The 23,267-nt window shown below is 39.0% G+C and overlaps 2 protein-coding genes across 3 annotated transcripts in view; both read right to left on the minus strand.

Moving 5' to 3' along the window:
* GOSR1 (golgi SNAP receptor complex member 1) overlaps positions 1 to 4,518 on the minus strand; it is a 39,154-nt gene extending 34,636 nt beyond the window's left edge. Inside the window, exons 1-2 of one of the 2 annotated variants that reach the window (XM_045837083.1) lie at positions 4,411 to 4,518; positions 1,801 to 1,915 (exon numbers count right to left, since the gene is read on the minus strand). In XM_045837083.1, the coding sequence (XP_045693039.1) occupies positions 1,801 to 1,915; positions 4,411 to 4,441 (146 nt within the window). In that variant the 5' untranslated portion in view covers positions 4,442 to 4,518. Of the gene's footprint in view, positions 1 to 1,794; positions 1,916 to 4,410 lie in introns of both variants that reach the window. The other variant, XM_045837082.1, reaches the window with a different exon arrangement.
* An 8,135-nt stretch (positions 4,519 to 12,653) lies between these two features.
* The window catches only part of CPD (carboxypeptidase D), a 65,247-nt gene continuing 54,633 nt past the window's right edge, over positions 12,654 to 23,267 (minus strand). Inside the window, exons 18-21 of the mRNA XM_045835870.1 lie at positions 19,805 to 19,936; positions 19,080 to 19,265; positions 18,690 to 18,789; positions 12,654 to 16,748 (exon numbers count right to left, since the gene is read on the minus strand). Of these exons, the coding sequence (XP_045691826.1) occupies positions 16,522 to 16,748; positions 18,690 to 18,789; positions 19,080 to 19,265; positions 19,805 to 19,936 (645 nt within the window). The 3' untranslated portion in view covers positions 12,654 to 16,521. The remainder of the gene's footprint in view (positions 16,749 to 18,689; positions 18,790 to 19,079; positions 19,266 to 19,804; positions 19,937 to 23,267) is intronic.

A 23,267-nucleotide genomic window follows, 5' to 3' on the forward strand; every position in this document is an offset into this window, starting at 1 on the left:
TTATTCACTGTGACATGCTTTCAACCTGGGCAACTAACCAAATAGTCAGAATGCAAACTGGACCTTAATCCTCATGGCCTTAGGGTTCTTACTGAAGGGGACAGTTAGGCTGAAGTAATTCCACGTAGTCCCAGTTTTTTGCAAAATTTCTTAAGGAATGTTTTCAACATAGTTTTTCCTTTAAAGGAGTCACAAAAGCATTAAGTTCATGAAGCACAGAGAACACAGAAAATACGTCATGCTATTGTATCTCTTAACTATTTCATTTGGAGTTTTAAAGTTGTATAATCATTGGCATAGGCAAATGAGAGACTTAAATTCAGGAAGTATGCTTTCCAGGGATAAAATAAGTTAACTTAGAAAAGAACATTCCTTGTTCTCTTTTATAATACTTGCTAAATAAAGGTGAACCCAAAGCAATGCAGTGCAATAAAAGCTATGTGACATCAGTAGCATTTATTTATTTGTTTGTTTGAGAGGGGGAAGGGAAGGAGAGAGGGAGAGAAACACTGATGTGTGAGAGATACAGCAACAGGTTGCCTTTCACGCACCCGCAACTGGGGACCTGGTCTGCAACCTAGGCACGTGCCCCAACTGAGAATCGAATTGGCGGCCTTTGGGTTCCCAGGCCAGCATGCAATCCACTGAGCCACACCGGCCAGGGCCCAGTATTCTTTTAAACAAGTGAATGGCCTGAAGTGAGCGTATGATTCAAAGTTAAGAATACATTTTCCAGTAGAACTACCATATGATTCAGCAGTTCATCTTCTGGGTATTGATCTGAAGAATATAAAAATACTAATTTGAAAAGATATAGGCACCCCTATGTTCACTGCAGCATTATTTATAATAGCCAAGATATGGAAATAATCTAAGTGTTCTTCAATGAATAAATTTATAAAGATGTGGTGTACACACACACACACACACACACACACACACGAATACTACTCAGCCATGAAAAAGATAAGACTACTGCCATTTGTGACAACAGGCTAAGTGAAATAAATCAGATGGACAAGTACAAAAACCATATGATTTCACTTATATGTGGAATAAAAACCAAAAAAACCCAAACCAACAAACAAAGACAAACTCAAAGACACAGACAACAGATGGGTGGTTACCAGAGGGGAAGGTGAGTAGGAGAAGAGCAAGCATGGGTAAAGGGAGTCAGATTATGGTGATGGATGGAAACCAGACTTTTTGTAAACACACTATTGTGCACAGATATTGAATTATAATGCTGTACACCTGAAGCTTATGTAATGTAATTAACCAGTTTACCTCATTTTAAAAAAAGAACGTATTCTATATGTTCAATATAGTAGTATAGTGGTTCCTCATAAAAAAAACAAAATTAAAAATAGCTTGGATAATTAATACCGAGCATACACGCTACATTAGATTCATTCTAGAATGCCAGAAGAGCAGTACATATACTTGGCATTTGGGTAGTTCCTCACATCCATTTAGCAACCAGAAGATATAAGAAATACAATGTGGAAAAATCAACCACATTTCCTTAAACTGACTGGCCTAGACACACACTCATTCTTAACCCTTAGCATTTTCCCTGATAGTGTCACAATCTTTGCCTAAGGATCCCAAATAAACCCTAGTCTCAAGAATTAAGAATTTTTATAAATCACTAAAAACAAACAAAAAATAACATAAAAAATAAAATACCAAATTTACTGGTAGAATGAATTACAGAGTTACATATTTTAGTGTATTTTTTAATGCTTTTAAAAACATATAGTTTAAGGCATAAGAGAGAGAATCTGGTAGTACCTATACCTGTCGCGCCTTCCATCTCGGGCACTGCTGTGACTGTAACTCGTACACAGTTTACTGAAGGAAACCAGTTTCAGGTCAAGTTCATTTTCCAGCTGTCGAGCCTGTTTCCTGAGATCTTTAACAAAATTATAAAAACAAATCATCAGTCACAAAAAGTCTATCAGTAAACATAAAACTCACAAAACTATTCTGAAGAAACAAACTATGAAAATGATCATATACTGATCTAGGTTCAATAAAAAAAATTTTTCCTGGCTGGCGTAGCTCAGTGGATTGAGCATGAGCTGCGAACCAAAGTGTCGCAGGTTCGATTCCCAGCCAGGGTACATGCCTGGGTTGCAGGCTATAACCCCCAGCAATTGCACATTGATGTTTCTCTCTCTCTCTCTCTCTCTATCCCCCTCCCTTCCCACTCTAAAAATAAATAAATAAAATCTTAAAAAAAAATCTTTAAAAAAAGAAATTGAGGAAGTTCTTTTAAAAAATAAATAGATAAAAAATAAAAACAAAAAAAAAATTTAAAAGGAAGAAACCAGAGATACACCCAACAAAGCAAACTGCCACTTATTTTAAACTTTAGGTGGGGCAGGGATGGAGCAATGCAAATTTCTAGCTTCATTCCAAACACAGCTAGACAACAAATGATGTTCTAACATCCCTGAAATGATTTCTATAGTGACAGAGACATTTTGTAATTTAGGGGAAAAGAACAGAAAATACAAATAAGAAAGAAACTGACTATGGTTTATAACGGATTCTATTGATTTACTATCTAACTTTGTAAAAAAGAAGCCATCACTGTTTTTGACAGGGATTTTCCTATCTCTTTATGTTCTAAAACTTTATTAGGCTTATGATATTCTTAATAGTAGAATGACTTAGTAATTGAGCATAAGGAAAAAAATCATTGACAGAGACTTTTAAAAAATTGTCTTTCAGTAAACTTACTCAAATTTGTAGGCCGAAATTAACAATGGCAATTGCTACTAACAAGGTCAAATGTAATTATGACAAAAATAACAACATAAGCAGTAAAAGAACAGAAGCAAACAAGCTAGCAGAGAAAACTGGAATAGTTTACATCTAAGTGGTTGAGTGGAGAAGTCACAGCCCAAAGATCCCATGTAGATATAAGTGATCTCACTCACAGTAAAGTGGAGGTCAAAATGAAAGGGCTGAAACATTGGAAGAATCGCCTAAGGATCTCACCTTTCAGTAACGATGAATACAAAATATTATTTCAATATACTTATCAGCAACCAGAGGTAAGAAGCAGCATAAAACAGTAGAGCATATTTTCTCAGAAACCAAATCTCAGAAACTCAGCCCAGCCTAAAGTTCTGAGATTCTGAGAACTGGCTTAGAGATTTACTGACAATCTACTTAATCTATGAACCTCAGCTTTTTGTTTTTTAAACCTCCACTTTCAGGGATTTTCTATGCATTAGAAACTATGAGTTTAAAGCATCTGGCTCAGAGTAGGTTGTCAATAATAAGCCGCTATAATTATTAAAGCATGGTGCTTCCAAAAACTACAGCCTAATAATCACTGGTATTACCAATAGCTACTTCTACAAAATTTTAAAATATTTTCTAGCTAGGACACACATTTGAAATAGTCATTTTTAATGTTTTAAACAATAAGCTCACTTCTCTGTAGCTAATAACTGTCTTCTCCCATAGAAAACATCAATAAAAGTATTTTGAAAGTATGACAGGCAAGTATGGATGAACTTAGAATTAAGTATATTAAACCCAGTGGCTGACAGTGACAATACTGTTATTTGTGGTGGCTTCCAGAAGCTTCAGTGGATAGCAACAGGAAACAGGTTAAAAAGGAAGAAAGGACTCGGAGAGCAGTTTCTACGTTGCAGCAAAGCAAACAGACACACTTGCAAGAAAAAGGTGAGCCTTCTCTCCGTTACCATCATGGTCCAGGAGATGAGTTCTACGTGAGCCCACTCTACCCGACCATATTTTCAGGAATTAAATAAACGTACTTGGTGGAAGAGGTATAGCAAATACAATAATTACAAATCACACTAGTTCTCTCAACTTTCTCTGTTTAACAAAACGGATCTCCGGAGCAGAGGATAAAGTTATTTCCTCTACCATCAAACGCGACTCGACACCCAATCCTCGAAGTCCCAGACTGAAGCAGCCAAGGGGACGGCCTAGGGGAGATTCCGCTCCTACAACTTTCCCTCGATGGACCGGAATGACAAGTTCCTCCTTTCCCGTTTCCTACTCAATTGTCTAAGGCGCTGACTCCTCCGGTCTCCCGGGCTCGGGATATTCTCGCCGGACACTCAAGCCCCTTATCCGTTACCCTCTCAACCTAGTTCGCCTCCGGCACCTTGGGCCGTCTTCCTTTCCATCCCTGCTCAGCCCTCGCTGTCCAACCCCTGCCCCAGGTCCCGCTGCCTCCCAAGTCAGCCCCCTGCCCCAAACCGGTCGGTCTTCTCCGCCCCCAGGCCCCGTGGCTCCCACTAGAGAGCCCTGCTCTTCGGCTCGGACGCTCCGGAGTCCAAGCTCTTTCCTCTGCTACCTCGCTCAAGACCCGTCCTCATCAGCCCCTGAGCGAGACCTGCTCGAAGGCCTAGCCCTTACCTTCCCAGTAATTGCTGGTTCCTGCCGCCATCTTTGTTGTCCAACGTCAGTCGGGATAGGAGAGTAGAGGCGCTGAAGCCAGAGTGTCACCCCCGTGCCTTCTTCCGCCCTGGCGCCAGGGCCGATGGGATACATGAACTTCCACAGACACTGCCACCTGGTGGTGTATTTATCATTTCCCAGCTTTTGAGTAGCGTGGCTGACTCAGACTTGGCGCCGGACACTCCTTGTCTTTCTGGTTCTTGTGTCCGTTCTCCGCTCTCCAAATGGTCATCATCGTAACATTGCATCATCTCCCTGAGCTCGGCTTATTCCCCTCTCTCAGCAGAGCCTATCTGGTTGAGAAGAAAGTCATCCTAGGACACGAATCCCTGTTGCCCACACCGTCTCGCGAAGTGTAGCTTCAGTAGCAGCCTCTTGCCCTGTTCTCAGAGCCAGAGGCTCTTTTCTTCCCAAGGTCAACTCTTCATCCAACCTGCGCCTGCGGCCCATTATCCCAGGATCTGACTTACGTGCTCTTCTCCAGTGGTCGCCTATCGGCAGAGAGCTGGTAGAGGCCCAGCTTTCCTCTCCAGCCACCAAATCTAGAAAGTATGTTCTAACTGCTTCCATGTGCCTCATCCAGACTCACAACCTGTTAAAATCTGCTGTCCAGACCCACCCTTTTAGATACATAAATTAGCACAGTCTACTTGTGTCTGCGTTTTACCAGTTTCAGCGAAATGTAGAAACTTTACCTCCGATAAAGGTATTTAAATCACATTTGTCCTTTTACCCACTCCCATCTATAATTGTCTTTAATAAATCCACTACATTCATTGAAAAGTACATTAGGTGTTATAATTTTTGTTTCAACTGTCAAATATAATTTATAGAATTCAAAAAAAGCCAACTGTTTTACCCATGTATTACTCTTTTTCTTTCTGTCTTCCTGATGTTCCAAAATTTCTTCTTTCTGTTTCAAGAACTTCCTTTAGCCCTTTTTTAAAGACTAGGTCAGCTGGAGACAATTTCTATTAGTTTTCCTTCATCTGAGAATGTCTTGATTTTCCCATCATTCCTGAAAGATACTGTTGCTGGATATAGAATCTGGGGTTGACAACTTCTTTTTTCAGCACTTGACAAATGTGACAATTCCTCTTGGCCTCTACAGTTTCTGGCTAAGAAATTGGCTTTTTGAGTTGTTCTACTACCATAACTAAGGCATCTTTCCTTTTTCACTGCTTTCAAAACTTTTTCTTGTTTTCAGAAGGTTGATTATGATGTGTCTTAGGGTAGATTTGTTTGGTTTTATCCTCTTTGGGGTTTGTTCAGCTTCTTGAATCTTAGATTTATGTTTTGCCAAATTTGGGAAATTTTCAGCCATTATTTCTTCTAATACTTATCCCACCCTATATTCTTTCCCTTTTCTCCTGGGACTCCAATATCATAAATGCTAGATCATTTGTTAAAGTCTTACACATCCCTGTGGCTCTACTAATTTTTTCCTATTTTCTCTTGTTCAGATTGGGTAATTTCCACAGTTTTGTCTCTCTTTTTTAAAAGATTTTATTTATTTATTTTTAGAGAAAGGGGAAGGGAGGGACAAAGGGAGGGAGAGACATAATGTGTGCTTGCCTCTCATGCACCCCCATCCAGGGACCTGGGTCCACAAGCCAGGCATGTGCCCTGACTGGGAATTGAACCAGCGACCCTGTGGTTTACAGGCTGGCACTCAATTCGCTGAGCCACACCAGCCAGGGTGGTCTGTGTCATCTTGATGTTGGCATCTGTTGTCTGTTTCCACTCAAGTTGAAATTTTCTGGGTTCTTGGTTTAATGAATGATTTTAAAAATTGTATCCTGGATATTTTAGGTCAGATCTCTGGATAGTATTTAAATCTCCATTTAGACAGGACTTCTCTGATAGTGTGCTGGTAGGGGAGATGGGAAACTGCCTTGTTACTATCAGGTAGGGGTGGAAGTTCAGGCTTTTCCTTGGCCTCTTGATATTTCAGGAGTAGGGGTGCCTTGTTACTGCTCCCCACATGGCCTCCACTGACACCATAGCAGGAGGCCTCGTTACCCCTATGCAATGGTGGAAGTCCTGGCTCCTCACTTGGCCTTCTTTGACACCTGACCCAGGAGGTGGGAAGGAGTGCCTCCATTACAGCCAGGTGAGCCTGGAGTGTACGCCCCCACTCATCCTTTGCTGGCAGCGGTTTTGCTGGCCTCAGTTTTGTTTTATTCACTGAGAATTTGGCTGGAGTAGTGCAATTGTCTAAAAGTATTCTGTTGTGGTAGGCTGCCCCTTTTCTGCTTCTTTGGCCAGGGAAGTCTTTTCTTTGGGCTTTTTTTTTCAATCTGCACACTTTGACATTTCTGGGTTGCCAGCTTCTCTAGTGCCCATTATGGGATATATGAGGCAAAAAGACAACCTACGGAACTCACCACTGTGTCATTTCTTGGATCCTGAGGTCCCTAGCTGTTCTGCCTTCTTCTCTCCACCATTCTGAGTCTTATTGTTTTATATATAATACATGTCTTCTGCTGTGCTTAGTAGAAGGAACAGAAATACATGTACTCCCTTTTGTCCAGAATCAAAAACTGCCATTTAATTTTTAATAGATTTTAATTCTCTGCTAAATTCTTCATCTTGTCTTCTACTTTCTTGAATTTGTTCATCACCATTAAAGTTTCTAACCAATAACTGAAAAATCTGTAACTCCCATGGGACTGTTCCTGTTTCTTTTTCTTGTTCTTTCATTATCTGACCCTGCCTTTTGAAAACAAGAGTAACTTTTGATTGGATGCTGTACATTATAGGTTAAAATTTGTAGCACTTATTTGAGGCTTCATATGATACCTTCCTCCAGTTCACTGCTACTTCTTGCAGGCAGTTCAGGTAGGCGCACGTCAGCTTACTTCAGTATGGGGTGGGACTAAGGCTAAGTGGAATTGTATTTTTGTACAAATTAGTCTGTTTCTGATGAGCCCTTATTTCAAATGTATAGTCACTTAAGTGTCCTAACTGAAAGTGTTGACCAGTGCCCTCTTCCTTGTTAGGTGCTGAATTCAATTTCCCCCGACTCACTGATACCGCCTGAAGCTTCTGCTTGGCTTTGCTGCCTCTTGCCTAGCCACTCTGCTGCTAGGTCTCTCTGTCACCTCTTATGAATCCACAAATGCCTCAAAACGAAAACTTTACTATTATATTCACCCCTGAACTCCCTTGGCTCTAGGATCTGGACTCTATTATACCTTATTATCTTAGTAGATCCCCAATCCTTGTTTTTTTAAAAAATATATTTTATTGATTATGCTATTACAGTTGTCCCATTTTCCCCCCTTCACTCCTCTCCACCCTGTACACCCTCTCCCACCCATATCCCCCCCTTTAGTCATGTCCATGTGTCATACTTATAAGTTCTTTAGTTTCTACATTTCCCATACTATTCTTACCCTCCCCCCTATCTATTTTCAACCTACAATCTCTGCTACTTATTCTCTGTACCTTTTCCCCCTCCTCCTCCTCCCACTCCCCTGTTGCTAACCCTCCATGTGGTCTCCATTTCTGTAGTTCTGTTCCTGATCTAGTTGTTTGCTTAGTTTCTTTTGGTTTTGCTTTAGGTGTGGTTGTTAATAATTGTGAGTTTGCTGTCATTTTACTATACATGTTTTTTCTTTATCTTCTTTTCTTAGATAAGTCCCTTTCACATTTCATAAAATAAGGGCTTGGTGATGATGAATTCCTTTAACTTGACCTTATCTGAGAAGCACTGTATCTGCCTTCCATTCTAAATGAAAGCTTTGCTGGATAGAGTAATCTGGGATATAGGTCCTTGTCTTTCATGACTTGGAATACTTCTTTCCAGCCCCTTCTTGCTTGTAAGGTCTCTTTTGAGAAATCAGCTGACAGTCTGATGGGAACTCCTTTGTAGGTGACTGTCCCCTTATCTCTTGCTGCTTCTAGGATTCTCTCCTTCATTTTTACCTTGGCTAATGTAATTATGATGTGCCTTGGTGTGTTCCTCCTTGGGTCCAACTTCTTTGGGGCTCTCTGAGCTTCCTGGATTTCCTGGAAGTCTATTTCCTTTGCCAGAATGGGGAAGTTCTCCTTTATTATTTGTTCAAATACGTGTTCAATCTGTTGCTTTTCCTTTTCCCCTTCTGGTACCCCTATAATTTGGATGTTGGAATGTTTAAAGATGTCCTGGAGGTTCCTAAGCTTCTCATTTTTTTGAATTCTTATTTCTCCATTCTTTCCTGTTTGGTTGTTTTTTCTTCCTTCTGGTCCACTCTATTGTTTTGAGTGCCAGTTTCCTTCCCATCACTATTGGTTCTCCGTGCATCTTCCTTCATCTCTTTTATGGTAACCTGCATTTTTTCATGTAATTTGCGCCCAAAATGAACCAATTCTGTGAGCTTCCTGATCACCAGTGTTTTGAACTGTGCATCTGATAGATTGGCTATCTCTTGGTCACTCAAAAGGATGAGTCCTGGGGCATTGATCTCTTCTTCTGTTGGAGACACGTGTCTCTCTCTCTCCTTTTTTTTTTTTTTGGTGTGTGGTCGCTTGTGTTACGGTGAGGGGCGGAGCCTTAGGTGTTCACCGGGGCTGGGCACCCCAGTCGCTAGATTGTGATGTTGTATGTGGGGGTGGGGGCAGGGGCAGGAGGGAACAATGAGGTAGCTCCGTTCTCCTGGGACCTCAGTCCCTTCTCTGGGATCCTGGGTTGCACACTCTGCCCTGGTCCACAATCGCCGCCTCACTGGGTCCGCCAGCTGCCACTTGCGTGCTCAGGGTCCACCCGCTCGATCTTGCGCGCCCCAGATGCCTTACACGCTCCTGGTTGCCTTATGCACCCGATTCACCCTGCTCTCTGCGCATGCTGCGCCACCGAGCCTGGCTGCTCGTCTCCGCTTCTCCTACCGGTCTGCATAAATGGGTCTACTTCAACTTCTTGGCTGTCCGACTTCCATTCAGATAAATTTTCTGTCAGTTCTGAGTGTTATTCTGCCTCTAAATTGTTGTTGTTCTAATCTTGGTTGTGCGTGGAGGTACAATGCATCCACCTATGCCTCCATCTTGCCAGAAGTCTTTTTTTTTTTTTTTAAATCCAGTTTTTCTACTTGTTCTTAAGGGAAGATTTCTGTTTCAATCCAATCCACTCATAACTGGAAGTAGAACTAAATTATCTTATTTCTAATTCACCTGTAGGTTATTTTGTATTTTTCACATACACAATCATATCTCCCACTAATATAAAATTTGTTTCTTCCTTATTTTATTTCTACTTTCAGGGTTTGTGGCTGCGATCTCTTCTGTCAACATAGCCAAGTTGAGGTGCTCGAGTGGGGTTTTTGTTTGTTTTGATGGTAGGGAGGAATTTTAAGTGCTCTAATTATGCAGATCTCTTTTATCTTGCATGACTCTAAAATGTCTTTTCTTCTTTTCTCTTTTATCACCTAATAGTCAAAGGGTGCTTCTCCATTCTTTTTCAGTGTTTTCCTTCACTAGAAGCTGTTTCAAAGGCTGCCCTCTTAAGTCATGCCTGCCTCTTTAAATTGTCCTCACTTTGAGGTTCCCAGAGCTTTGTGCTCTGATCTGCATGGATGCGACTTTTAGACCATTCTGACGTAAGATGGAGTTTTAAGCCAACTTTAGCCCCTTTCTCTGGCGTCCCTCTTCTGTCTGTCTTGCAGTTTACCTCTGCTCGCCTTCCCTCCACAAAGCTTCGCATTGGAAGGGGGCTGGAGCAGGCATGAGAGAACAAGCAGATTCGGGGATTTTTCTCATTTTATTTAATCAGGTTGACATTTCAGAATTCTCTTACTTCAAGTTATGGTGAGTGGGATTTCTGGATATACCTTTCCTTTCTTGTTTTTAGCATTATTTTGCAAAGACATATTGGGAGACAGGTAACTTAGGTTGCCACACTGTTTCCAGCTACCTGGAAGTTCACCTCCATTCTTGCAAAATATGTTCAATGTAGAATTGTATTGGAAGTCATAGAATGTTTCCCAGCACTTTTGAAGTATGATTTCACTGTGCTCTAGTTTCCATTGTTGGGAGTGAGTCTGATCTCTTATATTGTAATGGCTAATTCTTTGAACTTAAATTCTTTTCTCTCTCACTACTTTACTTTTTTTTCTTTGTCTTTAGTGCTCAGCAGTTTCACTGATGGGTCTAAGTGTGGATGTTTATGTTTTATTGTTTGGATGAACTGAGTTTGTATTAACTATTATCAAACATGTATTAGTCTTATGTTAAATCCATACTTTTACTCTCTCCTTCATATTTTCCACCTTTTAGTCTTTGTGCTGCATAAAATTTTCTATGGATCTGTCCACCTGGTTCACTGCTTCTGTGCCCAATCCACTATTACAACAATCCACTTAAATTCGGTTTCTGTACTTTCATTTCTAAAAGCTCTATTATTTTATAGTTTTCTGTGATAGTCTCAGGCTTATCTTTTCTCCGAAAACAGTAAATATATTTGTTTTACAGTTGTTTCACAATGTCGGCATCTAAAACTGGTGTAGAATTTTTTTGCTTTCTCATTGGTGATGTCGTATTTTCTCTACCAGCTTGGTTATCTTTGTATTTGGTAATTACCCTTGAAAAATTGTGAGTTCTCCAAATCTAGGATGGAGATACCTTCCACTGAGGATCCGAGTTTAACTCAGTCCCCTAGAAGTAGGATCATGTGGCTTGACTCCTGGACCACCTAGGCTATGCATGCCTGGCTCAGTTCTAGACAAACTTCCTACCCCCAGTTCCTTTCAAACATGTTCCATTCCAGTTCTCCTGAATAGAAAACTGTACATACAATCCTTCCTCTTTTGCCTTCTCAACACCACATTCTTCAAATAAAAACTCCATTATCTTTGTAACTTTTTTGTAAATCAAAAACTATTTCATAATTATTTTTTAAAAATCTAGCAACTGTCCAATTCCATTACCATTATCAGTCCACTCCCCATCTATCCCATTCCCTATCAATTCTCTAGGCACCTAACATCTTTCCAGCACAAAATCAAAAGCCGGTTTGATTCTGAAACACTCTGCTAGAAACCATACAACACGTAAGTGACAATAATAATAAATGTTGGGTTAACTCAGAATTAGCAGTGGTGCAGACCTAGCAATCTAGACATTCTCCATGACCCCTTCACTTTGGCTCAACCTCAGTGACAATCACGGAATATAACCCATGACAATTTCTATTTAATTTGCAATCTCTTTGTACATGTTTTATTTAAAATCTTTCTACTTGCTTTTACTTTCTACATGCTTGAACACCTTTGTACTCCAGTTCTTGCTTGCCTGTCTCCATTTCTTTCCACAGTAGTAGGGAATAGGATTACATTTAACTCTAGCTAAAATGCCAAAAGAAAAAGAAAAAGCTTTAACATTCTACTGATTAATGTAAGGTGGAAATTATATTAAAGTTAAAATTGGGCTTTATATGCTGATTGCTTTTAAATTATGGGTCATAAATAATAATGTATTTATCTGAGGTATGCACTAAATACCATAGAGTCATAGGCATTCTACTGCAGACAGAGTAAGTTGGAAGACCTATACAATAGCTTTAACTCCTAACTGAGCCAAGAATCAATCATAGATTGGTTCAGCTCCAAAATTCATGCTCAAATCTATGTGCTGTATTTCCTCTAGGGCAGACTTTCTTTTTAGAGGAACCAGTCACTATAGAAATACAGCCGACTTCCATTTGTTTCTGTTTCTCTGGTCTGGACTATGGGTTCCTTGTCAGCAGAGCCCAGGCTTCTTACATAACTTTGTGTTCCCAATTCTTATTAGGACAGCGGTTTTGACAAATTATTGCAAAATGAATTCATCTCCACTATGCCAAAAAATGCCAAGACAAATTCTAACTTAGCTCATCTATAAAAATGATCAAATATTCAATAAGCAAGTTTAAAATGGGTACATAAACCTTTCAGTGACCAGTTTTGTGATATTCATTATGGAATGATCAGACATATATCAGTCCAGCTGAGCTACAAACAGAAAGAAATGTGGCTATATGATGTAATTATTTCAGAAACAGTTTTCTTTGAGTCAGTTTGAGACAGACACACTCTACAGGTAACACTCTGTATTCCTAGCCTGGTGCTGTTTTTCTCCTGGTACAGGTAGAAAAGCTAAATGTAAAGTTTCAAACTGGAACAATAACTTTTCCTGATCTATTGCTTTTGAGATGAGATTATGAGACAAAACACAAAGAAAGACAAACATCATAAAATAACTTTTATACAGGATTAGTAGATCTGTTTACATATAAAAAACAGAAAGGACCTCATTACAGTTAGATTTCACATAAATTACACAGATTGACTTTTTAAAACTATGATTCAACTTTGTTTAAAGTCCCTTTTAAAAATTTCATTTTGAAGGCACAGTGCATGAAATAAACCAAAGACTGAAGCACTTGAGATGAATGAGTGTTAGGCACCTCGTATAAATAGCTATAGATTTTTCTGGAGCTGGGGAAGGTCACTCTGAAAAAAAAATGGAGAGGTGAAAAACTAATTTTTAATCTGAGCATAATAAAAAATACCATTATGTCATACCTCCGTAAAATCTGTAGCATTGCCAGCATAGAATGTACCTAGCACACTCATGGTACGCTATTTATAAAAGTCATAATCACACATATTACATAATTTATGTCCAATGGTCTCAAAATGGAAGCCTACTTTCAAATTTCATAATATATTGTCAAGTCAAAATCAACTAGAACAATATTCTGAAAGTCAAGGGGAGTATTAACCATTGCGAACACACAGGGGAAATGGGTGCTAGGAGATACTTCTTCATGAATTATAAATCCCAGCACAGTTGATGTTAGTCAAGGGCCCTAATCTCCCCCACCCAAAAAATCTGCTTTAATTGAAATAAATCAAAAACCCAGAGAGTTATCAAAAAGCTGCTATATAGAAAATCACTGAAGATCAAACAGTGGAATTCTTTTTGTAATAACAACAAAGTTGCTTCTGTTTAAAATAATTCCACCAGGGAACCATAACACAGGGCACTAGGTACAGCATTTACAGCTTAAGAAGCTTTTCATACAGCAGGGACAAAACCTGGCACAAGCGCATTTTTGGCAACAAGAAGATAAAACTATTTACTGCTGAGAATAAATGAAAATGGAGGAACAGGTCATGGCTACTGAGTAACCTGGTGTTAGCTCAGAAACACAGTAAGCTCAGGCATTAGCACTAGCTTTTCTTTATTTGTCAACTCGTAATTCGTTTTAAGTTCGAAATTCATTAATTCAGCAAATCCCATTCAGGTGAGTGACCAAAGGTAAACCAATCAATCACACTGGGCCCGCTTGCTTCCTTTATGAAGGATGACAAAATCCCAAGGCAAATTTCCTCCATCGAAAACTGCAAGCATTCCTTAACTGGATGGGATCCCAATCACCATCTAAACATTCAGCAAATACATCAAAACCAAAGGGTTTTTCCTCTTGAAAGTAGCTTAAGTTCATCCTATTGAACTGCATAATCAGTACAAGTACGTGTACACAGGCAGACACTTTGAACAGGACCTACTCAATCACTTCGCTTTTATTAAGGAGCTGGGAGGGAAGGTTTACAAACTGATCATCAGGACACAAAAACATGCCTTGTAAGTAAAGAAAGGCACAACTCAGGTTTGGTCAAATTTCATAATACTGTGATACTTACTTGCCTTCATAACTCCAAAGGGAAAGTCTCTATGAGAAACACTGAAAAAAATGCATTCCCCATCCCATATGGCTTCAGTGCCTTAAGCAGTTAACGTGGTCTAATATTAGGTTAGATCCACAAACGAAAGACAAAGCAAGGCAGAGAACACAGTCTTAGTAGTCATGATCCTGTACATTCATGTTAATAGTTAACACAGGCGCAGAGGCCTTGTTCTCCAGAACAATTCATTATTTAGAAATTCATTCAAGATTAAAGATTTATAGTGGAATTTGGTGTTTTTTTCCAGGAAAAATTAGAAAAAGAAATGTACATTCATTTCTAAAAAAATTTTACACATGCTTAAAAGGCATGGACTCAAGCCACTGTGATGTACAGTTAAAAACATGTTTAATTCAGGAGAGAAATGAATTTAAAAGGCATCCTCCAGTGAAGACCTAAGTAAGTAAAGGCTGTCACATCAACTTTAATTTCTTCTTGCAATGTCTGAAGAAGAGCTGGTCAGTCATAGGCCCTTTGTTGGTTTTCTGAGTTTTCATTCTTAAAAATAAAGCTGAAAAGAGCAATACCACCACATCATCCTCTTAAGGAAAATGTAAAGAAATTCAATCATATACATTTTATTAAATATTAGCACCCCACAAAATCTGTTCTATGCTATGTGGTAGGGTAAAAACGGGGTAGCAAGGGCTCAAAATTTAGAGTTGTTAATAACAGGATTAATACCAGAATTGCTTTACCTTGAACATCCCAAATTTATCACAGATGCTCATTAATAAATGTAATGACTTCATTATTCCTGCTGAACCAGATCTCATTCTATAAAACTATTTTGGGTGCATTCCTCACAAAACTCACTTGAATAACTTACGTGGGTGGTAAACCACTCCACATGAAGACTTTGAGGTGACTGATACATTAGTGGGTATAGAACACGATTTGAAAAGATGAGAGCAAGTTTTTTGATCCCCTGATTCAGTACAAGTTCAGCAGCAACTTGGCCATTAAAACATTCAAAGATATTACACCATTAGCATTGGTAAGACTCATACTTACAAAAAAGCATCATTTCCACTGAATAGCATCTTACAGACACCATAAAATTCAGATCTTTCAGGTCCTTGGAATAACCCAACTGGCAGTGAAAATGATACTTTTCTCCCCACAGTGTTACATCACACAGCAGTTCATAACTTTTTTTAATGGAAAGAGCCATATTTAAATGCTTTCAATTGAACTTTTAACAAAATTGGTTGATAGAAAAAGAGACTGTCAAATGAAACATTAGGACAAAGAACCCAATCACTTACAGAGGTGTATGTGAATTAAACTGGCCAAGCTATTTCAGTAACAGTATACTACAACAGGGCCTAGGTTTGGGCTGGAGCATAAGTGTTTGTATTCAAATGTAGGTTAAGAATGTGCTAAGTAGGTTTCTTTCACACTTCTAGATATTTTCAGTAGAATTCAGATCTTGTAGATTGCTGGATAATCTGAAAACCACAATGTACAACATAGAAAAGGGTTCAAATTTAGGGAATATTAAAGAATTAAGCATTCCTAGAATAACTAGTGTTTCACAGATAAAAGCAGCAGCACCTATGGGTTTTACGAAGTTAAAAGATAGGCAACATGAGTTTTAGCTTTTGCTAGATCTCCCTCTTAACTCCATTCAAACGGACATTTAGATCTTTTACAACAAAGTCAGTAAGTTCTCCCTTAAAATGGGGATCTTAAAACTTTGCTAAATCTTACACGAGAGGTAGTGAAATCCTGCTGAGAGCACAGGCCACCAGTTCTGATCTAGCCTTAGAACAGGTAGAAAGCGAATGCGGAAGCCCATTTATTAATTTCTTAATGTTGTATGTTTAAAAATTAATTCAGCCTCCACTAACCCTGAATAATAAGAGAAACTCCAGCTATTTAATAACTAGAGAAAAGTACTCCTCAGTAGGTTAAGAAAACCTTGAGTTTTAAAGCTTTATGTCAGATTCTGACTGCTGTCCCTGCCTTAATGTTTCTGGATTCTTTTGGCCATTTAAAATAAAGGAAGAAAAAAAAGCTAAAGCCACTAGGAAACACCTGATGTGCAAAATATAACATCCACTAGTTGGCTTTATGCAGTTAAAACATAAGCTCCAAACAGCTCATCTTAAATTAAAAAGAAATACAAAGTGGCTGTCCCATCTCTGCTGCATAAATAGAAAGCAGATTAAAAAAAGAAAAAAATTTAAGGAGGGGAAGTTCAAAACTGCCAGCCAAATTCACAGAGAATACAAATTTAGCAAGTTAACTTCCCAAAGCTCTTTGAAGAAGCAAGATAGTCTCTCTTCTTAATGCAGTGTCTCCCAAGAGGAACTATAGTTTTGCTTGGTTCTTATGCTGGGAGATATGCAAGGTGTGTATTTCAATGTTTGCTAGAATATAATGTCTCCTCCTCAGTGTCCGTTTCATCCTGGAACTCATGGCTTAAGAGGGACTTCTTGGAGCCAGTTGCCATCATGCGAATTTCATCTTCATACTCATCGTGATGCTGCCTGAGCCGATGAAAGCCATCCTTGTGTCTGTTAGACTTGATTGAGCAGATGCACCAAATGATGCAAGCTGTCAGGACCAATGCCGACATGGTGGCACCTGCCAAACAAAACCACCACGTGAATGGTGTTTTACTTTAAGGATGTAAATAAACAGCTACTTAAAATGACACTTTTAATAATATGCCATTCATTTGTTTTATTTTTGTATTTCATGTACTTCAAAACAAACTTTTATTATTACAAAAGCAGTATATTCATAGCACGCAAATTTTAAAAAACACAAAAAGAAAAATTATGAAAAATCCAAACCAAAAATCCCAAATCTTCACATTTTTGTTACCTCAAGATCATTTTAACAACCCTATTTTTCCATATTTTTCTTCATGCATTTGTATGTATTTGCATTTTTCTTTTACTGCAATGAAATCAAACTGTCCACTGTTCTGCAAGTTATCAAAGGCTTTTTTCCCTTTCTGGTAAATTTTCATCTCATTTAAAACCCCTAATTTATTTAAAAGATTTGTACATAAGGTTATCAGAATAAGAGTCTTAATAACAGGAAATAACAATAAAATAATAAATTAAGTTCATGCCAGCAAATGGGTGGTGGAGTCAGATTTAAACTGTGGCTAAATGCTAGGTCCTGTGTTTCTAACCACTGGGAGCCATACTTTATCTGGCTCAAGCTAAGAACTCTTTACTTGAAATGCTCCACAAGGACTCTATGATCTGACCGTGTTTCCTACACCACTCCTCTTCAACTAGGGATCTCCCCCACACACCCTGTAATAAAACTTGGTTATATTGCATTAAGCCCAAGTTGCATAGAAATGAACCAAGACTCTTTGTGCAGGAAGACACAACACACTATTTCTTTTACTACATACATTTTTCTTTCTAACCTTTCAGCAATTCAAGCAACAACAACACATTAATCCTGGAGAAAAGAAATAATCCCTCCTTCCAGGATGATGGAAAAGAGAACTAGGTCACAGTCCAAGGGACTTATGACCTTAATATAAAGCAAGTCATTCATTGAGTCAATAACTCTTCATTAAGACCCACTGCATGCCAACCATGGTCCTCGGCACGGGGATGCAGGTAAACTCTCTGCTCTCTCAAACCTATGCTTCAGTGGGAGAAACTAAATATAGATCAATAAATGACTAAGTATGTAATATAATGTCGGATAGTGATAACTGCTATAATATAAGCAAGTGGGTTAGGGACAGTGACAAGGGTACTATTGGGTTGGCCAAGAAATTCATATGGTATTTTCTGTAGGACAGCTCTGGTAACGTGTAGCTATCTTTAACTTCATTAGAAACAATTTTGTTAGGTTGCATTATGGCAGCTGTCATATCAACATGCATTAAAAAAATCAAAATTGGTGATTTTTTGTGTTGCCGTTTTAATATTAAAGATGGAAGAAAATACACAACATTTTCAGCGTATTATGCTTAATTATTTCAAGAAAGGTAAAAATGCAACTGAAATGCAAAAAGAAAGATTTGTGCAGTATATGGAGAAGATGCTGTGACTGATCGAACGTGTCAAAAGTGGTTTGCGAATTTTCACGCTGAAGATTTCTCTCTGGATGATGTTACATAGTCAGGTAGACCAGCTGAAACTGATAGTGATCAAATCGAGACATTAACTGAGAAAAATCAAAGTTATATTACATGGGACACAGTCAACATACTCAAAATATCCAAATCAATAAAGTTATTGTGAAAATGAAAAATGTATTTTCTGTTTTATGGGAAAAACTACACGGACTTTTTGGCCAACCCAATGTTTTCACCAAGTGTGATCAGGGAAGGCCTCTCTGTGGAGAGGACATCTGAGTACAGACCTGAAAACGTGAGGGGAAGCCATGAAAACACGTGGGGGACAGCGTTCCACCAAAATCATGTTCAGGTGAGGAGACATTGGAAGAAAAGTGATTAGCTTCAGGTGGTTATAGAGGTCACCCATTCTCAAATTAAAATGTCAGACTGGTGTTAACTTCAACTACCAAAAATTTAAATTCCTTTACCTGATACAGTTACAACAAGCTCCCTTGGCAATCCAAATATCCGGTTATCTGTGTCAAAGACTATTACCACAGAACTAGCTGCATCGTGATGCACAAAGACCTAGAGAGATAAAGTACAAGAAGAAAAAGTTTACTTAAGGTATATTGCATCCCTGTTGTATTCCTAAGACTTTTTTTTAGCAAGCCACAGAAATGATCCACTGTCATCTAAAGTAAAAAAAAAATCCCTTTTGTTGCTAAAAGATATAAAGATAACAAGATATCATAATCAAGAGCTGGTCACACTTTTAATTTTATTCCTCACAGCTTTCTAACAAGAGTTTCAAACTAAAATAGAAGTACTCTTATGAATAAGCATTTCCATGACACCACTCAGTGCAAGTCTCTTGCCTGTGAGTGCTGTTGCTGATACCCATCTGCGATGGCGTTGATGTTGTGGACGCCCGGGGCGAGCAGCACGTGGAAGTAGCCTCCCTCCTTTGTGTGCACCTTTATTCCTTCATTGAGAACGATGACTGCGTTAGAGACTGGTTTTCCAGTCTTATCTTTAACAAACCCATGGACTCCCTTGTGAACCTGAAAAGATATTTAAAACATAACTTTATGTTTTCATAATGCCAGGTGGTCTGGCAATAGTTTGAGGCATGACAAAAACAACAAACAAACAAAACGACAAAATCTGCGTAAGACTGATCTGTCCTTCCCCACTGACTGACCTTGTCTGCTACTCACTCACCACTTCAGAGCCACAGAGACAGACATGAGGGAGAAGAGGACTTTAATACAGTCAAAGCCAAAAGTGTCAGAACCCAAATCTTCTGATGACTTTAATGATTTACTTTCCACCCTAGTCCACTGTCTCGAGTAACCCTGTGTGACATTCAAATGAAAAAGCTTGCAGCACCTCCCAGGGTTCAATGACCTAAATAACAGCAGATTCCAGATATGTGATCTCATAGCACCTATTTAGGCAATATAAAACGAACAAAATTCACCTTTCTATATACATTTAAAATAGTGTACATTTTTGGTAAAAGATTGAGAGAATGTTTTGATAAAGGGTTTCATTGCACATATTCCTGGGAATTTGCTTCTAGTTAAAAGAAAAGACTCACCTCCACCAACATGCTAAGAAGAGATTTTTTATTCTCTGCCCACAAGGAAGGGAGTTGTGCTGCGCTAGGGAAGTAGCAGCAGCTGGTATATACTGTGATTTCTGGACAGTGGCCGTAAGTGACACTGTAATCCTGGAATATGAAATTCAAAAGCAAATGTAAGAAAATTAATAAGAAAAGTAAGAGTGAGACTTTCAAATGCAATGAATAGAATGAGTGGAATAAAAAGAAAACCTGGGTGATGTAAACAAAGAATCTGTAAATCATTTTATATTACATTTAAATGAGTCACTCGGTATTATAATCAGTCATACACAAGGCCGTTCCTAGAGGGCCCAGGAGACCAGGGACTACGTCCAATGCATTTCTGTGTCTCCAGTGTTTCCCACAGTGTCTGCCAGGGAGAGGGGGTTTATCAGGGTCTGTTGAATAAATGAATGATGAGTAAGTACGTGCAATAGGCCAGCTTCCCTCTAAACCCTAGAACTTCACTGTTATTCTCAGAGCTCTGGAGGTAGAAGCACAAACCCTTGCCCTCTGATACCCTCAACCTGCAGCCTCAAGCCTGATGGTGACAATAGCCACTGTTCCTGTCCAGGTACAACAACTGCTTGTGTGTGTGAGCAGGTTTCAAAACTTAACTTACCACCTTTCCCCACAAACCTGTTTGTTTTCCTAATTCAGTTGATGGTATTAACTCACTTTCTCACACAGACATGAAATCTCTTGTCTTTGACTTCAGTGTCTTGCTATCATCCATAATTTGCTAAATCCTGTCAATTCTACTTTTACAGTATCTCTGAAACTTAACTCCTGACTCCACCCCCACTGCCACTACCTCAATCTAGGCCTTCCATTACTACCTGTCTAGGCTACTTATCTGTCTTTAACTCTAAACCAGGCTCTCTGTACCATGATCTCTCCTTCCTCCTAGGCTACTTGTCTGTCTTTAACTCCAAACCAGGCTCCATGTACCATGATTTCTCTTTCCTCTGAACTATCTCAGCTCACTGCCAAGAGATTAATTTTCCCATAGAACAGTTCAGACCACATCACTACATACCCACTCAAAACCTTACGTGGCTTCCCATTCCTTACTAAAGCAAAGCATTCAAAGCGCCCAATTCTCTTTCCACCCTTGTGTTCCACTGCTCCCCATCACACACCATATTCTAACCAAACTAGACCTCAGCCCACACTGCTTCCTCTTCCTGAAATGCCCTGCTGATTCACCATCTCCACCCAAACGCCATGTCCTCTATGAAGAGAAGGCTACATCTCTAACTAGGTGTAACCTGTTCTGCCTTTAACTTCTCATGGCATGTTGAAAGTTGCTCTCTTTTAGATCAAATTGATCAGTTCTGTAACATAGTTATGAAGTCAATTTTCTGGCTGCACGCGTGAATGGAATGATGAGCTAACCTCCCATCGGCTAACTACTCCTGACTAATCTGAAGTGGATGGACAACCAATTGAAACACCATTGGAAAGAAATTAAAGATGAGCCAAATAAATGGAAAGACATCCTGTGTTCATGGATAAGAAGACAATACTGCTGACATGCCACCCACAGTGATCTGCAAATTCGACACATCCCCCAACAAAATTCCAACAGCCTTTCTCTGCAGAAAAAGAAAAGACAATCTTCAAATTCAAATGGAATTAAAAAAGAGCTTTGAATAGCCAAAACAATCTTGGGAAATAATAAAGTAAAAGTACTCACACTTCCCAATTTCAAAACTTACTACAAAGCTACGGTAATGAAAACAGTGGTACTGGCACAAGAATAGACATACAGACAAACGGAACAGAATTGCGAGCCCAGCAATAAGTGTGTGCATCATCTCCGGTCAATTAATTTTCAACAAGGGTGCAAAGGCCATTCAATGGGGAAAGAACGGTCTTTTTCAAAAAATGGTGCTCAGACAACTAGATTTCCACATATAAATAAATGAAGTTGATTTCCTACTCCATATCATATAAAAAATCAACTCAAATGTAAGAGCTAAATCCATAAAACTCATTAGAAGAAAGCATGAGGGGGGTAAATCTTTATGACTTTAGATTTGGCACTGAATTTGTAGGTATGATGACAAAAGCATGTGCAACAAAAGAAAAAGATAATTATGACAAACAAAATTAAAACATTTTGTGTATCAAAGGCCATTATCAAGAAAGTGAAACAACCACCTACAGAATGGGACAAACTATTGGTAAATCAAATATCTAATAAGGGTTTAGCATCCAAAATATATAAAGAATTCTTATAATTCAATAACAAAAAGACAAACAACCCAATTCTAAAATGGGCAGTAGACTTGAGCAAGTAGATTTTCCAAAGAAATATACTCATGGTCAATAAGCACATGAGCATCTGCTCAACGCCATTAGTCATCAGAGAAAAGTGAATCAAAACTACAATGAGGTACTACTTCACACTCACCAGAATGGCTATCATTTAAAAAAAGGAAAATAAAGAGTATTGTCAAGGATATGAAGAAACTGGAACCTCTGTCCATTGCTGGTGGGAATGTAAAACAGTTTGGCTGATATGGAAAACAGTTTCGTGGTTCCTCAAAAAGTTAAACATAGAATATGACCAGCAATTCTACTTCCTGGTATATGAGGTCTGTCCAGAAGGCATCCAGCCATGGAATATAATAAATAGAGACATTTACTGAAGAAGATACAAGATTCAAGAAACACTGTACACAGGACAATGACATCTGAGTCCCCTTCGAAGTAGGCACCTCACACAGTTATCCCTATTGCCATCAGCTTCTCTGCCATATTTTCCTGAATCTCATTAGTGATCTAAAATCTATTCCCTTTCAAAGGTGATTTTAGTTTTTGAAAAAGCCAGAAGTCACAGGGTGCCAACTCTGGGCCATAGAGTGGCTGAGTCATTAGGGTGATTTGATGTTTTGCCAAAAAACTGCATGAGATGTGGTGCATAGGTGGGTGTGTTCTGATGATGAAGCTGCCAATCACCAGTTGCCCATAGCTGCGGCCTTCTGAGTCATCTGAATAGTTTCCAAGGAGCAATGTTCAAACTTAATGCAAAATATAATGCAGGCTTGTTGCTGTAATTGCTTAGTCATTTTGAATGTGACCGCCACATAGTACATGCACTCACTCAATGGTGTCTACAGTCCCCACTGACTAGTACAGTGAAGTCATCATTGTTCAGGCATGCACATTCCAGTCCACTCTCCTTGGCTGCCAGGTTACAGTGATGTTGTGCAAACTGCATAAACCGCTGGTTATAATTAAAAATGGCTGGACTTTTTCCAGACAGACTTCGTATATCCAAAGGAATTGAAAACATGGGTTTGAACAGATATCTGTACACAAATGTCCACTGCAGCATTATTTTCAATAGCCAAAAGGTAGAAACAACTCAAGTATTCACCAACAGATGAACTGATAAACAAAATGTGGTACATACATACAATAGGACATT

Source organism: Phyllostomus hastatus, unplaced genomic scaffold (assembly GCF_019186645.2).
Source record: "Phyllostomus hastatus isolate PE091 unplaced genomic scaffold, TTU_PhHast_1.1 phas_contig_210, whole genome shotgun sequence".
Classification (NCBI taxonomy): domain Eukaryota; kingdom Metazoa; phylum Chordata; class Mammalia; order Chiroptera; family Phyllostomidae; genus Phyllostomus; species Phyllostomus hastatus.